The following is a 13,084-nucleotide window of genomic DNA, read 5'->3' on the forward strand; positions in this document are numbered from 1 at the left end:
CTTGGGGCAGCAGCAGCCTGGGGCAGCCTGCAGGTCATGCACAGAGACTGTGCTAAATGGGAGAAAGAGGCTTTTAGTGCATTCACCTTTCCTTCTTTCATTAGACAAAACCTGTTGAAGCGATGTATAGGTGTAAATGCTTACAAAGTAGGTTATCTCACATACAGTGCTGTTCCTTGTGCTTTTCCTGACTGTTTTAGGTTTGGAAAATGGCAAAAATTACCTGCATGCAAGCCAAGGCAATGGTCTAGCCTTTGAGCTTCAAATCAGCAAGCCAAAATCTGTGTTGGGTACCCACTGGGCACACTGCCACATACAGAGTGAATATACAGAGTAAATTCAGTATCTGTAACCCCACACTTCACTGCCACATGCTGTGCTGCCCTCCCTGCCATCACTTCCCTGCAGTGGGACACCACTGTGCAGGATGTGCTGTCCCTGCTGGAGGCATCAGGGAGCAGCTGCCAGCTCCAGCAGTGTGCACAAGGGTGGGACAGCAGTGCAGGTGTGGCTGCTCCAGCAGGGTGGGACAGCAGTGCAGGTGTGGCTGCTCCAGCAGGGTGCACCAGGGTGGCACAGCAGTGCAGGTGCTGACAGGCTGGTGTGACTGAGAGCTGGCCCTCAGGTCATGTAAGTGGTTCTGTGGACACCAAATTGCATCAAGTGTCCTGGCAGGATGGTTAAAGCAGTACAGGAGAGTTTTCTGTGTGGAAGAAATGGGGTCTTTCTGTTGCCTCTGTTGTAGCCTTTCAGTGTGTAACAGGAATGGTCACCTACCAGTTAAACATAGCCACTAAATTATGCTCATGAGCACATTGTTAAGTAGAGCTGAAGATTTATTTAGAAGTTTCTGATTAGTTTCAAGGAGAGGAAATGCCATTTCCATGGCTAGGACATTACCTATGACTAGACATTCCCTTCATGTAAAATATGAGCAAGAAGAGGTGGCTGCTGTGAGCTCTGACCAAATTTTTCCAACAAACTGGTATTACTTTTTTCTGATTCTGGCTTAGAATAATCCACCAGAGCGAGGCCATGAGGTCTTTGTGTGGAAGTACTTCTGCAGAGCAGTAATTGGCGTCTGTCTTGGCTGAGAGGAGTCTGGCCTTGTCCTAGTATTATAACTTTGCAGAGGTTCAAGGAAAGAAAGTGAACACTCACCCCTTCTCATCTCCTCTTCAGCTTAAGACTTGTGAGCACCCTTTAAAAGGGGGTTTGAAAAGGATGAGTTTTCCTGTTTTTCAGTGAATGTTAGTTTTTAAGGGACAGGGCATTTCATTGGCACACATCAGTTGTTGGTTTCTGCCCTGCTGTGCTGAAAACTGGCTGAGATTTCCTTCCTGTCCCAGGAGAGAGCTGCAGTTCCTTGCAATGACCCCTTCTTCACATTCTCAGTTTGAGACATGGCTGATAAGGGGGGAACAATTAGTAAAATACTGAGAAGAGTTCCTAATTTTAAAACTCTTTTTTTTCTATTCCTTGTTCTCCAAAATAACTTCTTCATTTTTGCTTCCACTGAGATCTACTGGGTGTACAGAAAAAAACAACAGTATGTATTTGCTGCTGTGTCACTAGAACGCTGGCAAACCTTTGTTTGTGAAGCAAACCTTATTCAGGTGTCAATATCTAGTTCACCTGAAGGAAAAATTATCATTTTTCAAAGTTACAGGTCAGGTATGGTCTCCCAAAACATAATGTTAGACACTGCCAGACTTGCATTTCTTGAAGCTTTGGACTGCTTAAAATGTATATCCTCATTATTTTTTATGAAAAGCATTTTTCTTCAGGCTTTCACATTCATATGTTCACGTTTGGAGTTAAACTGTAACTTTTCATCCTGTAAGCATCTAATGAAAAGACTTCCACCCATTCCCAAAGGGAGGATGATCTGGAATGGAATGACCTATAATGAAAATCACTCTTTGAGCTAAAAACCAAATTCTAATAAAATCTGGTATTGTACCACAATCCTTAGTTCTGCAAGACTTGGTTCTGGCCTCCACGACAGCAGAAAGTAAAATGTTTGGGAGAACCATCTAATTAAAATGTCTGTGGGGTAGGCAAGAGACTAAATCAATGCTGATTGGCTTTGAAAACATCTCAGAAAGGAAAAATATATCAGATTCAGTTTTTCCCAGTCAGCACTTCTGTCATAAACAGTCCACAGTCCTTTTCCCTTTAGCAGTAACCCATGCTGTTAAGAAGACTTCACAGTGGCTGATGTTGAGAAAGGTCATATAAAGCCCCCATTTCTCTGTCCCAATACCAGTATTTCCTTCTCTCCACCCTCCAAACAGGAGTTTCAGTTAGTTGATGTCTGATGAGTTATGTTACAGTGGGGACAAGCAGAGCCCATCAGTGTGCTGGCAGCGTGCTGCAGTGCTGGAAGGCAGTGATTGAAGGGCAGGCACCATCCTTGGGCCACAGTCAGCAAATGCTTGGAGTGAGGACACTGATGACACTCCTGCTTTGTGGAGAAGAGAGCAAAGGCTTTTCCTGGTCTGAAAATGCCCCATCCCGTTAGCTGATTCTCTGTTGGTATTTGTGGGGAGAGTCTCCCACATTGTCAGGAGAGTTAGGATGGCCCTGGACAGCATGCTGAGGTGAGGGCAGTGGATTTGCCCCTGTGCGTGGAAAATGAGTTACTTAGCAGAGTGCAGCTGTGTGAAGTCAGCAGGCTGAGGTTTGCCATCCTGCACTTGGTGGAGAGTGCTGGCATTGCTCCAACAGTGCAGGGCAGACCCTGGTTATCCCCTTCAGGGCGTGAGTGAGGCAACACATTCTACACACACACAGAGGTATGTGCATGGTGGATTAGGCTTAGCTGGATGCAAGCAGTTGGTTGAGTTCATGACATTTTTTCCTTTGAAACCATAGCAACCACCAAAACCCAAATACTGGAATTAGAATTGAAATGCATTTCTTGTAATAAACACCTTTCTCTTTCCCCAGACTTAAGCCAAAAGTCATTTAAAAGGAAAAGATCTATCATAAATTGGGCTTTTTGGCGTGGCCCAGGCGCTCACTTGGACAATGCACCCCTCTCCTCAACATCTGCTGTTCCTGGGAAGCTCTTTGGCCTCTTACTAACAACCATCTGTGAGGATGACAACCTGCCCAAACCCCTCTTGGTGAGTCCCAGGCTCAGGGTTGGGTCTTACAGTGGTGGAATTTCTCTGTGCGGTAAATGAGGGTATGTTTGTAAAAGGGACGTTGAAATTACCCAAGCAAAGAAACCAGAAAGCTTTCCATAGGGAAACCTCATTTGTGAGTCCCAGCAAGAACTTTGGTTTTGAACATATTCTGTGGTCAGGCCAAGTTAACAACAGCTTGAGAAATGCATGTGATCAGTCTGCTGCTCTGGGCTATTTCTCCTTTATAGCCCATGCTATAAGGCTGGTTCCCTAATCCTCACTCACACAGTGTAAATAAATGCCACATTCACACATATTTTTTAAACCACTCCCAAGATCTCTGTAAAATCCCCACATCCATAAATGTCTCATCCACTGTCCCATATAGGAAGCCCACGCATGCATAAAATGCCACCTGCCCATAACCAGGCAATTTCAGAGCCTTTCTTGAAGTCATTCCAGGGCAGACAAGCATCCTGAGTCCTCATTTTTGGTCTGACAGCACCCCTGCAAAAAATAGGTGGCAGTGTGGAGGCTACAGTATCATCTTTTCATCCTGCCTTGAGGGAGCTCTGGTGCTGTGGGTGCTCTCAAAACCAGCCTAGGAGCATGAAAAAGGTTGTCCTAGAGCCCATTCCTAGGCCTAATTAAGGCATGTATGTGGCATTTTTGGTCATTAGAAGGCCCTGTTGTCAGTACAGCAGATGAAGTAGTTACAAAGTGGAAATGAGGGCCCTTCATCCTAGCAGCCTGACTTCTGGCTGGAAGAAATTGCCAGAACCCCACTGAAATCAGTGGGGTCACACCAGTTTACAAGAGGAGGTGTTCTGTCTCCTAAGCTGGTGCTTGATGTGCTGCTTTATCACTGCCTGAATAGTGAATCATGCCATGTTTCAGGTCTTTTAATAGTGTTTTCTTTTGAAGAAGTGTGCATTTTTATTATTTAGGTTATTTAAATAAGCCCTCCAGAGATGGACTCTGTGTGGCTATGATCACCTGATCTCTCCTTCTCTCTGTTTAAGAAATGAGCCAGTGCTGCATTTCAGAAATTTCTCCAACACATAAATAATAGTAAATTTTATTTGAAAAAAAATCCCCAAAGTTACTAAGCAGAGAATCACAGCTTGGTAGACTTCGTGCTTTGAATTTTAAACATTGTGTTTATACCACAAAATAGAACTTCTGAATTCATGCAGCATCTCTGGAGAATAGAATACTGGGGAACTGAATGGGATTTACTTGCAAGAGAAAAAATAGCAGGGATGAATGCTGCAGGCATGCTGGATAACTGCTTCAGAGCTTGCAGCTTGCTTTCACAGCTGAAGGACTCTCTTTTAGTCATTGTCACACTGAATTGTCTTGCACCATAGCTTCATTCATGCAATTTCATCTGGGTTTGTTAGTTTAATAGGGGCTTCCCATTTTTATCTTGTGAATATTTTGTTCAAAATGTATTTTGAAAGGGTTTGCTTATGTGCTAACACCCTGTGCTGTGGGAGTCAGCTTGTTTTGATGGGAGAGCTATAAATTCCTGCAAAGAGAATGAAAATGCTGACTTGAGTCCTGCTGCCATGAAGGTGCTCCTCCAAAGCGTCTGCACTTCCATTAATTCTTGATCTTGGACTTCTGCAAGAGTGAAAAAGAAACATAAAAGAATAAAAGCACAAGTAATAGCTTCCATTAGACTTACTTGCTCTGCTGTGTGGTAGGAAAACCTACTAGATTAGAAGAGTCCCCAAACTCCATTCCTTATCCATTGCTGTTCACTAGCTCAGTTTAATGATGAGGGACCAGTGTCCCAGGACCCTCCCTTGGTGTCCCTTCTCTTGCCATCATTTTTGATAACTTGGTCCTCAGGCCACTGTGTGCATGCAGATAATCCCAGGGTCTGTCTGCATGTGTTTCCCCTTTCAAAGAGATAACCCTGACAGATTCTCCATGGCATGGAGCAGGCCTGCAGGAGTTCACCTGCAGGTCTGAGAGATGGCCCTCAGGAGACTGCAGAGAACTAAGCATCAGGATATTTGCATCTGGCAAATATCCTGAACTTGTTATCTCAGGAGAAATTTCTGCATTTCTTTTTCTCCTTGTTTTCCTCTTATTATTTAACAGAAAATATCAGTCCCTTCTGTTATTTCAAAGGCTAGGCAGGAATCTGCTTGTTTTCCCTTCTCTGTAATAAGCTGTCTACTTGTTTGATCCTGTGCAGCCTCACTGGCTTCAGGGGAGCCACAAGTTGAGCTTTGTCCCCCTTGGAGTGACCTCCCAGGCAGGAGCACCTGGCCTCGGAGCTGGTTCTGCTGACAGCCCTGAGCTGCTTGCAGAGTCTGATACTGCTCACAAGCAGCAAAGGGGTAAAAACCTGACTCTGATCTGCTGTAGAAGTGCAGATATGTATTAACAAACAAAGCACTTTCTAGTTTAGATAAAAATCACTTTTTTTTCAGATATCAACAGTGAAACAGAATTCTGTCTGTGGTTGGTGATAATATTAGCTACAGTGATGAGCAGTGAGGGTCTCATACCTTTCTGCAAAGCAGTGTCTGACTGAGGCCACTGTCAAATGCAAAGCTTTGAATTAGATAGACCACTCTCCTTTTCCCATACCACAGCATTTGTATGTTTAAATCACTTAGCTGAAACTTGCACAGGTCCTGGAAGGTCATAAAGAAAGTTAGTGCTCAGCAGTGGCAACACAGTATTTCTGAGGGGATGTTTCCCAAAATGAGATCCCTAAATCACAGCTTTGTGTGCAATTTGGCAAGATCTGGAGAGTGAGCCTAGATTGTGTTTGATTTCTGATATGTTTTAGGATGAAAAGGTTTTCTTCTGTGGCAAAAATGGTAAAACTACATTTTAGTGGCACTGGACAATAAAATATATTTATGGGAAATCCTCTTGGCCTTTTTAAATTTTTTAGGACATGCTTTCTCTCCTTTACCAAGAGGGGCCTTCCACCAAGGGTATTTTCAGACGCTCTGGAAGTGCAAAAACATTCAAAGAGCTAAAGGAGAAACTTGATTCAGGCACTGAAGTGGACCTGGCCCATGAATCCATATTTGTGACAGCATCTTTGTTTAAGGTATGTGAAGATTGTTCCTGTCTCTCTTTTTGGGTGAGCGCAGCACAGATCCTGTGCTCAACCAAGGAGGGCTTTTCTCCAGGGACAGGCCCAAAGAGGAATGAATTGACAAGAATGGGTGGCACATTAACCTTGTGAGGATCTCCACAGGAGGCTACCATTGAATTAGCATGAGGGAGAAGTAGCCAGCTTGTTTTGCTGACAGCTTTCCTGAGGTCTGTGCTACAGCCTGGTCCTGTTACCCTCTGCATATGAAATACTAAAAGGCATGTTTGCAGACCTGTCTCCTTACACATCAGTACTACCCTACACTGCAGATCCTAGTGAGTTTATAGTGCTGCCATAAGATTTTGATTATTTTCTCCATGCATTGTACAGTCTGGTATGTCAAAACCAATGTTCCTTGTGCAAAAAAAGCATCATAGCTTCCCTCAGCCTAACTATTTTGGGAAGCTAGGATTTGGCCTTCTTCCTAAGCTGCAACAATTTCCATGCTCACGGTTGAAGTGTTAGGAAAGAAGAATAGCAGGACAATCAATGATTAGTTTAAGTACTCCATTGATTATAGGAAGGAAGGTATTGATGCCTTGGAGTGCTTATGGTTGGGAGGTATTTGAGCTTGTCAGCTGAGGAGAAGAAACAGGGACTACAGATGAAGTGAAGTGATAAGACAGACATTATGCAACATCAAAATAACTGGTCTCACTGCAGATTTTTTAGTTCAGCAATATCAGATGAAGCATTCAAATACCTCTATTTTGACAGGAAAAGGTAGAGAAAGGCTGGAAAATAATCACTTTAAGCATAATCTAAAGTGCCTCTATCTCAGATGATTTTCTTCTGTTTTTGGTGGTTGTATGTAACAATATACTTGCCAGCAAGTGCTGTCCTATTGATACATCCTCTTGTATCTGTGTATGTTATTCCTACCCTCTCACATGCCCCAGAACAGCTGCTCATGTGTTTTGGTTTTTTCTCTTGATAAGGATTTTCTTCGCAACATCCCAGGCAGTATTTTATCATCCCAGCTGTGTGATAAGTGGGTCTCTGTGCTGGATCAAGGAAATAATGAAGAGAAGATAAAAAGCATCCAAAGGTAATTATTTATATTCTCTACATTCTTTTCCTACAAATGTATATCCCAGAATTCAGAATCACAAATATTCAATTTGCAGGTTTTTTTTTAAACAAGAACATCTCTTTGACGTTCTCTCTGGTTTAATTAGTGGACCATATTACCCTGTTTCTGCATTTCCATTATCTTGACTGGTGTATATCTATGGAAAGTGGTCACTGATGTGAAGAACTCTGTTTTTATATGTTTTCAGGTTACTAGAGCATCTCCCCAGAGCTAATGTTGTTCTCCTGCGTTACATCTTTGGAGTGCTGCATGGGATAGAAATGCGATCTGAAGAGAACCAGATGAATGCCTTTAATCTGGCTGTCTGCATTGCACCTAGCCTGCTCTGGCCTCCTGTACCCTCCACTCCTGATATAGAAAGTGAATTTATTAAAAAGGTGAGAAACACTTTGGTGTAGCAGAAAACCCAACCAACCTTCATCCCATTCAACCAGGCTGTTGGTTGCAAACATGAGAAGCTTGGTACCTCTTCAAATCAGGTCTTGTCCTCTTATCAGGGCTCCAGAAACATTCATCAGTCCATTCTCATAACCTTCCTGGGAGAGGGAGAGAGAGGTTATAAAGCAATGTCCACTGTGTCAGCAAAATGCTTCTCTCTTCAAGAGGATCTGTGGTTGTGGTGACCCCTGAACAGGACAGAGTAGAATGGAAAAGATGTTTACAAGGATGTTTACCAGGACAGTTTATTGGGTCCAGGAGACCAAGAGAGTAGCTCCTGGCTGCCTTCATGGATGACATTTTGCTCCTGTTCCTCATCTGTATGGTGAGCTTGTCCTGAATTGAGAATAGAAGATCTGACATCTCTCTCACATTGCTTTGTTGCAGATTTCTAGTCTGGTACAGTTCCTCATTGAGAATTGCTGCAGGATTTTTGGAGATGAAATTGCCTCCCTCTTTGGAGAAATACTGATGACATGCAAGAGGGAGAACAGCTCAGGTAATGCAGATTGATGTTTTGATCCTATTAAGACAGATAAACTCAGCCAGGCAAAAGACTGGTATATTCCATGGAAGAATGCTGTTCCTTCTTCATGGGGTGTTCCCAGATACTGCTGTTCTCTTTCCATTCAGTTCCCCAAAGAATTGGTCATAATCACTGATTCAACTTACCATAGACCTGGATCATGTCACAAAATGCTTTCACAAAGACTCTTGCTCCTATACCGGTCATCTGAACCACTACAGTTAAAAAAGGAGGGAGGGGAAACAAAGAAAATTTAAAAAGAAAAAATTTAGTGAAGGTTTCATCTCAAATCTAGAATTTTTGCCTCAGCCTTTGTCTTCCCAAAATATCAGGAGTGATCAACAGTGGTCGTAATACAGCTCTCACACCATTACGTTACGGTTGAAAGTCTGTTCATTATCAAAAGAGTGAGATCTCCAGAGTTTCAATGGGACATCCAGATTTTGCTGCTAGCACAGAAAAATCATGAAACTGGTGACTGAAGGTGTTTGGCAGACTTGTTGACAGAGCTTTCCAGATTATCATTAATGCTTTTTTTTCTCTCCAACCCTCTGATTTTGACTGGGGTTTTGTATCTCTCCTTAAAGTATTTCTAAAGCAGCATTTTTGTAAAATGAATTTTGTCACAGGAGGCCTGTACTGAAAGTGGTAATAGCACTTATGTCAGCATGTCTAACTGACTGTGTGTAGCTGTTTCAAATTCCTGATGCTCTGCCTCCAGAGACATTGGGTGAAATTTGGCCTGCCTCCTTCCCAGGAGTGAAGTACATGGGGTCTGCAGTGCTGGGATGTGCTGGCACTGAGAGCTCAGACCCACAACAGCAAGGTCAGAGCAGCTGAATGAGCTTTCAGGCAGGCACTGAGGCATGGTGACTGCCCGTGCATGAACTGTGTCTGCTGCAAATGTGAGATAAGACAGCTTAGCCTAACCCAGAGCAAAAGAAATTTAATGTAATTCCAATTATTGCAGGTGCAGGATAGGGTCCAGGTGTGCACTGCTCAGTGCAAATGAGGTAGCTGTTTAAGCTGAGCCTAAAACTTCACAGTGTTGCTCTTAAAAATATTGTATTTTCTGGAAGAAGTAGAGGTAAGAAATATATACCCTGTTATCTGCATTTGTCTAAAAGAAGGATAGAAAGATTAAATGCTGCTTTCATTGTCCAATAATGAAAAGAAAAAATAAATAAATTACCAATATATGTATACCATATATGTATCTATGTATATAAATTATTGTTTACAGCTGGATTAGCTACTATCCATTTAAAAAAACCAAACCAAAGCAAAACCACAACAAAAACCCCCAAGCCTTATTTGTGCCATTATCCTGTATTTCTTGACTGAACAGTAGCTTAGTACTCACTTTAGCTTCTCCAGTTCAAAATTAAGGGAGCAATTTTTTATGAAATTCTTAGTACTTTTGCTTGAAGAATCTTTAAAGGGCAAATGCTCCTGAAAGTAAAGGATACTTGCAGAAAAAAAAAAAAAAAAAAAAAGGAAAAAAAAAAAGAAGCTGCTTGTCAAGAGGGCGGTTCGGTCACTGATGTGTTAACACTTGGTTTGTCCTTGCAGATGTTGCTTCTCTCCATCAGAACGACTCTTCCTATGACAGCCTGGAAAATGAGGCAAATGATGAAGCTGACTCTTCCTCCAGTGACTGGATTAAAACCTGCGATCAGGATTACAGAAGCAGGGAGTCTGTCTTCACTCTGAGCGACGGCGATTCGGAGCAGACGGAGGTGGACGAAATCCAAAGCCAAACCAAGCTGAAGCAGTTGGAAATTTCTGACGACGCCCACCCGAAGTTCTCCTTGCAAGACAACTCAAACAAGTCTCCCTACTCCAGTGGTTTCCCCCCGGGAGCTGCCTCGGGTGCTCCCAAGGCTGTGCGGAGGCAGCGGCGCTCCTCCGAGCCCGCGGTTGGCCTGCAGGCCCGCGGTTCCGGCCGCGCCGAGGACGCCGGGCCACGCGAGAGGGCCACGCGCAAAGCCAGCTGTGACGTGGTCCTGCCTCACGGAAATGAGGAGTGTCTCTGCCAGCGCCGGTCGCTGCAGGTGGAGAGGCAAAAGCTCGGCAATCAGAGCTTGCTTGTAGGGATTGATGTTGGTAGAAGTGACAACACAAACAAAAACGTTGAAAGGAAAGACCTGTCTCATTGTCTCCTGCCTCCAACGCCAGAGGGATTAAATACTTGCTCAGGATTTAGCTCTTTCAGCCAGTCTTCTTCTGGGACATCTCCATCTGTGTCGTCAATTTGCTCCCTGGACAGTGCTTTCTCCCAGTTTTCAGACCAGGCTCTGTTTACCTTCAGTGAAACCTCCTCCCCTTTCGACAGCACTTTCCAGTTGCTAAAGAAACACGAGGACACTGCTGCTGCTGCTGCTGTGGCTGATGACTGTTTCCTTCCATCCACCACAGTGCCACCATCTCCACAACCTACTGACACTGGGGCTGAGAGGGGCTTGGTGGGGCCCAGCAGCAGGTCAGCACCCCTGAAACCTACTGATGGAGGCCGTGGCTGTTGCATTAAGCCTGACCTTCAGCCATTGCCTCTGAAAGTCACTGGGAGAGACGGACTTCATGAGCAAAGAGGTGGTCTAGAAAAGCATTACAGCAATCCAAAGTTTGAAGAGACTGACCAAAGCTTTTTGCAGAGGAATTTTAATGCTTAAAATAAACACCATAAAGAAAATGCCTTTGGTGTTGATGTGTGTTCATTTTAAGTTTAACATCCAGATTGTTCAAATTTAATTGAGCAGTCCCCGGACTCACAGGTTTTCTTTTTTTAGGAAACTGAGTAATGTTCCAATATGAAGCTTTGCGGGAACATTGCAGGAATAACAAAAATTGCTGAAAAGCAAGCAAACAGAAATCTCCTGAAAATCTGGAAGGGACCCAGGAGGTAACTAAGGCCAGTGTCCTGTTCCCTGACCCTGCGAGGGCAGCGGGCTGCCTGCTGGGCCTCTGTCCTTGAGCACTCGAGTGTTGAGCCTTGCAGATGTGAGTCCCAGTCCTTTGTGCTTTTGATGTAGTGTGCAAAGTCAGCATAGCTTCCATAACTGTGGTACTATACTACTGTTCTGAAACTGATAAATATGACCTTCATTGTCCTCCAAGGAGTAAGTGTGTTGTTTTCTGTATGTTTATACAGTACGTTCAATAGGTGTAGTTATTTCTTTCACGCTGCAAAAGAAAGAAAAAAGTAAGCCCAAAAATATGTAAAGGGAAATGCTGAATCTTGTAACTAACACCTTGCAACTCTATGTTTCATTTATTGTGCTTTGTTGGCTGTTTTGTTCATGTTTAAGTTGTGAATAGTTTCTTAACATTGCTGTAAATGGCATTATGTATTATTGCAAGCAGAACACACGTAATTTTATTATGCAAGATCTAAAACATAAAACCACAGAATGGATTGGGTTGGAAAGGACCATAAAGATCATCCAGTTCCAACCTCCTGCCATAGAGACAGGGATACCTCCCACTAGACCAGGTTGCTCAGAGCCCCATCCAACCCAGTCTTGAATACTTCCAGGGATGGGGCATCCACAACTTCTTGAGGCAACCTATTCTAGTCTTCACCACTCTCTGAGAAGAATTTCTTCCTAATCTAATCCTGCTCTCTTTTAGTTTAAAACCTTGCCCCTTGTCCTGCTGCTATCTGCCCGTATAAAAAGTCACCTCCCTTCTTTTTGTAAGCCCCCTTAAGGTAATGGAAGGCCTAAGTGAGGTCTACCTAAAACCTCCTCTTCTCCAGGCTTAACAATCCCAACTCTCAACATTTCCTTACAGAGGAGATTTTCCATTCCTCTAATGTTCTTTGTGGTCCTCCTCTGTACCAACTCCAGCAGGTCCCTGTCCTCCCTGTGCTGGTGCCCCAGAGCTGATGCAGCCCTGCAGTGGGCTCTGAGCAGAGCAGAGGGGCAGAATCCCCTCCCTGGCCCTGCTGCCCACCACTGGATGCAGCCCAGGACACGTTTGGCTCTCTGGGCTGTGGGAGCACACTGACAGCTCATGGCCAGCCTCTCATCCTCCAGCACCCCCAAGTCCTTCTTGGCCATGCTGCTCTCAGTGAGTTCCTCTCCCACTCTGTACCTGTATCTGGGCTTGCCCTGACCCAGGGAAAGGTGCAGCACCTTGCACTTAGACTTGTTGAACCTCCTGAGGTTCTCATGGGCCCACTTCTCAAGTTTGTCCAGGTCCCTCTGGGTGACATCCCGTCCTTCTGTTGTGTCAGCTGCGCCTCTCGGCATCCTGTCACCTACCAACTGCCGAGGGTGTGCTCAGTCTCACTGTCTGTGTCGTACATCATATAATATATTGGAGTAATGCATTATCTAAATGCTTTGAGTTTGTATAATATATCCTGTTAAATTTTGCTATTATATATGTTCTGAAAAAAATGTGTATTTTTGTACTTGCAAAAAACTGCTGCTAATTTTACAAGTTCTGTTTTGTTGTTACGGCACTGGTATTGATGTGTATGCATTCAATGCTATATATTAAATATTTGTTATGTCATAAATTCAGTTTATATTCTGTGGAATTTTTTTATGTGTCAGTTCTACAAGCTATTGCTGAATTCCCAATGATAGCACTGCAAATCTTGTGTGATAAAGGACTGAAGCATTTTTCTTCCACTTTGAGTGGCATCATTTCTACTGCATGCCATCATCCTGTTGATTTTTGTAAATTCTAGTAATTCTCAAGCAAGAATTCCTACTCTTTTTCTCTTCATCTAGTGGTAGGGGAATGTTTTCAGC

The 13,084-nt window shown here is 43.7% G+C and overlaps 1 protein-coding gene across 1 annotated transcript in view; it reads left to right on the forward strand.

Annotated features, from left to right (window-relative positions):
* The window catches only part of ARHGAP20 (Rho GTPase activating protein 20), a 58,379-nt gene extending 45,512 nt beyond the window's left edge, over positions 1 to 12,867 (forward strand). The window contains exons 10-15 of the mRNA XM_058018326.1: positions 2,953 to 3,131; positions 6,055 to 6,216; positions 7,203 to 7,312; positions 7,545 to 7,734; positions 8,183 to 8,294; positions 9,894 to 12,867. Coding sequence (XP_057874309.1) covers positions 2,953 to 3,131; positions 6,055 to 6,216; positions 7,203 to 7,312; positions 7,545 to 7,734; positions 8,183 to 8,294; positions 9,894 to 10,993 — 1,853 coding nt within the window. The 3' untranslated portion in view covers positions 10,994 to 12,867. The remainder of the gene's footprint in view (positions 1 to 2,952; positions 3,132 to 6,054; positions 6,217 to 7,202; positions 7,313 to 7,544; positions 7,735 to 8,182; positions 8,295 to 9,893) is intronic.
* The last annotated feature ends 217 nt before the right edge of the window (positions 12,868 to 13,084 follow it).

Source organism: Melospiza georgiana, chromosome 2 (assembly GCF_028018845.1).
Source record: "Melospiza georgiana isolate bMelGeo1 chromosome 2, bMelGeo1.pri, whole genome shotgun sequence".
NCBI lineage: Eukaryota > Metazoa > Chordata > Aves > Passeriformes > Passerellidae > Melospiza > Melospiza georgiana.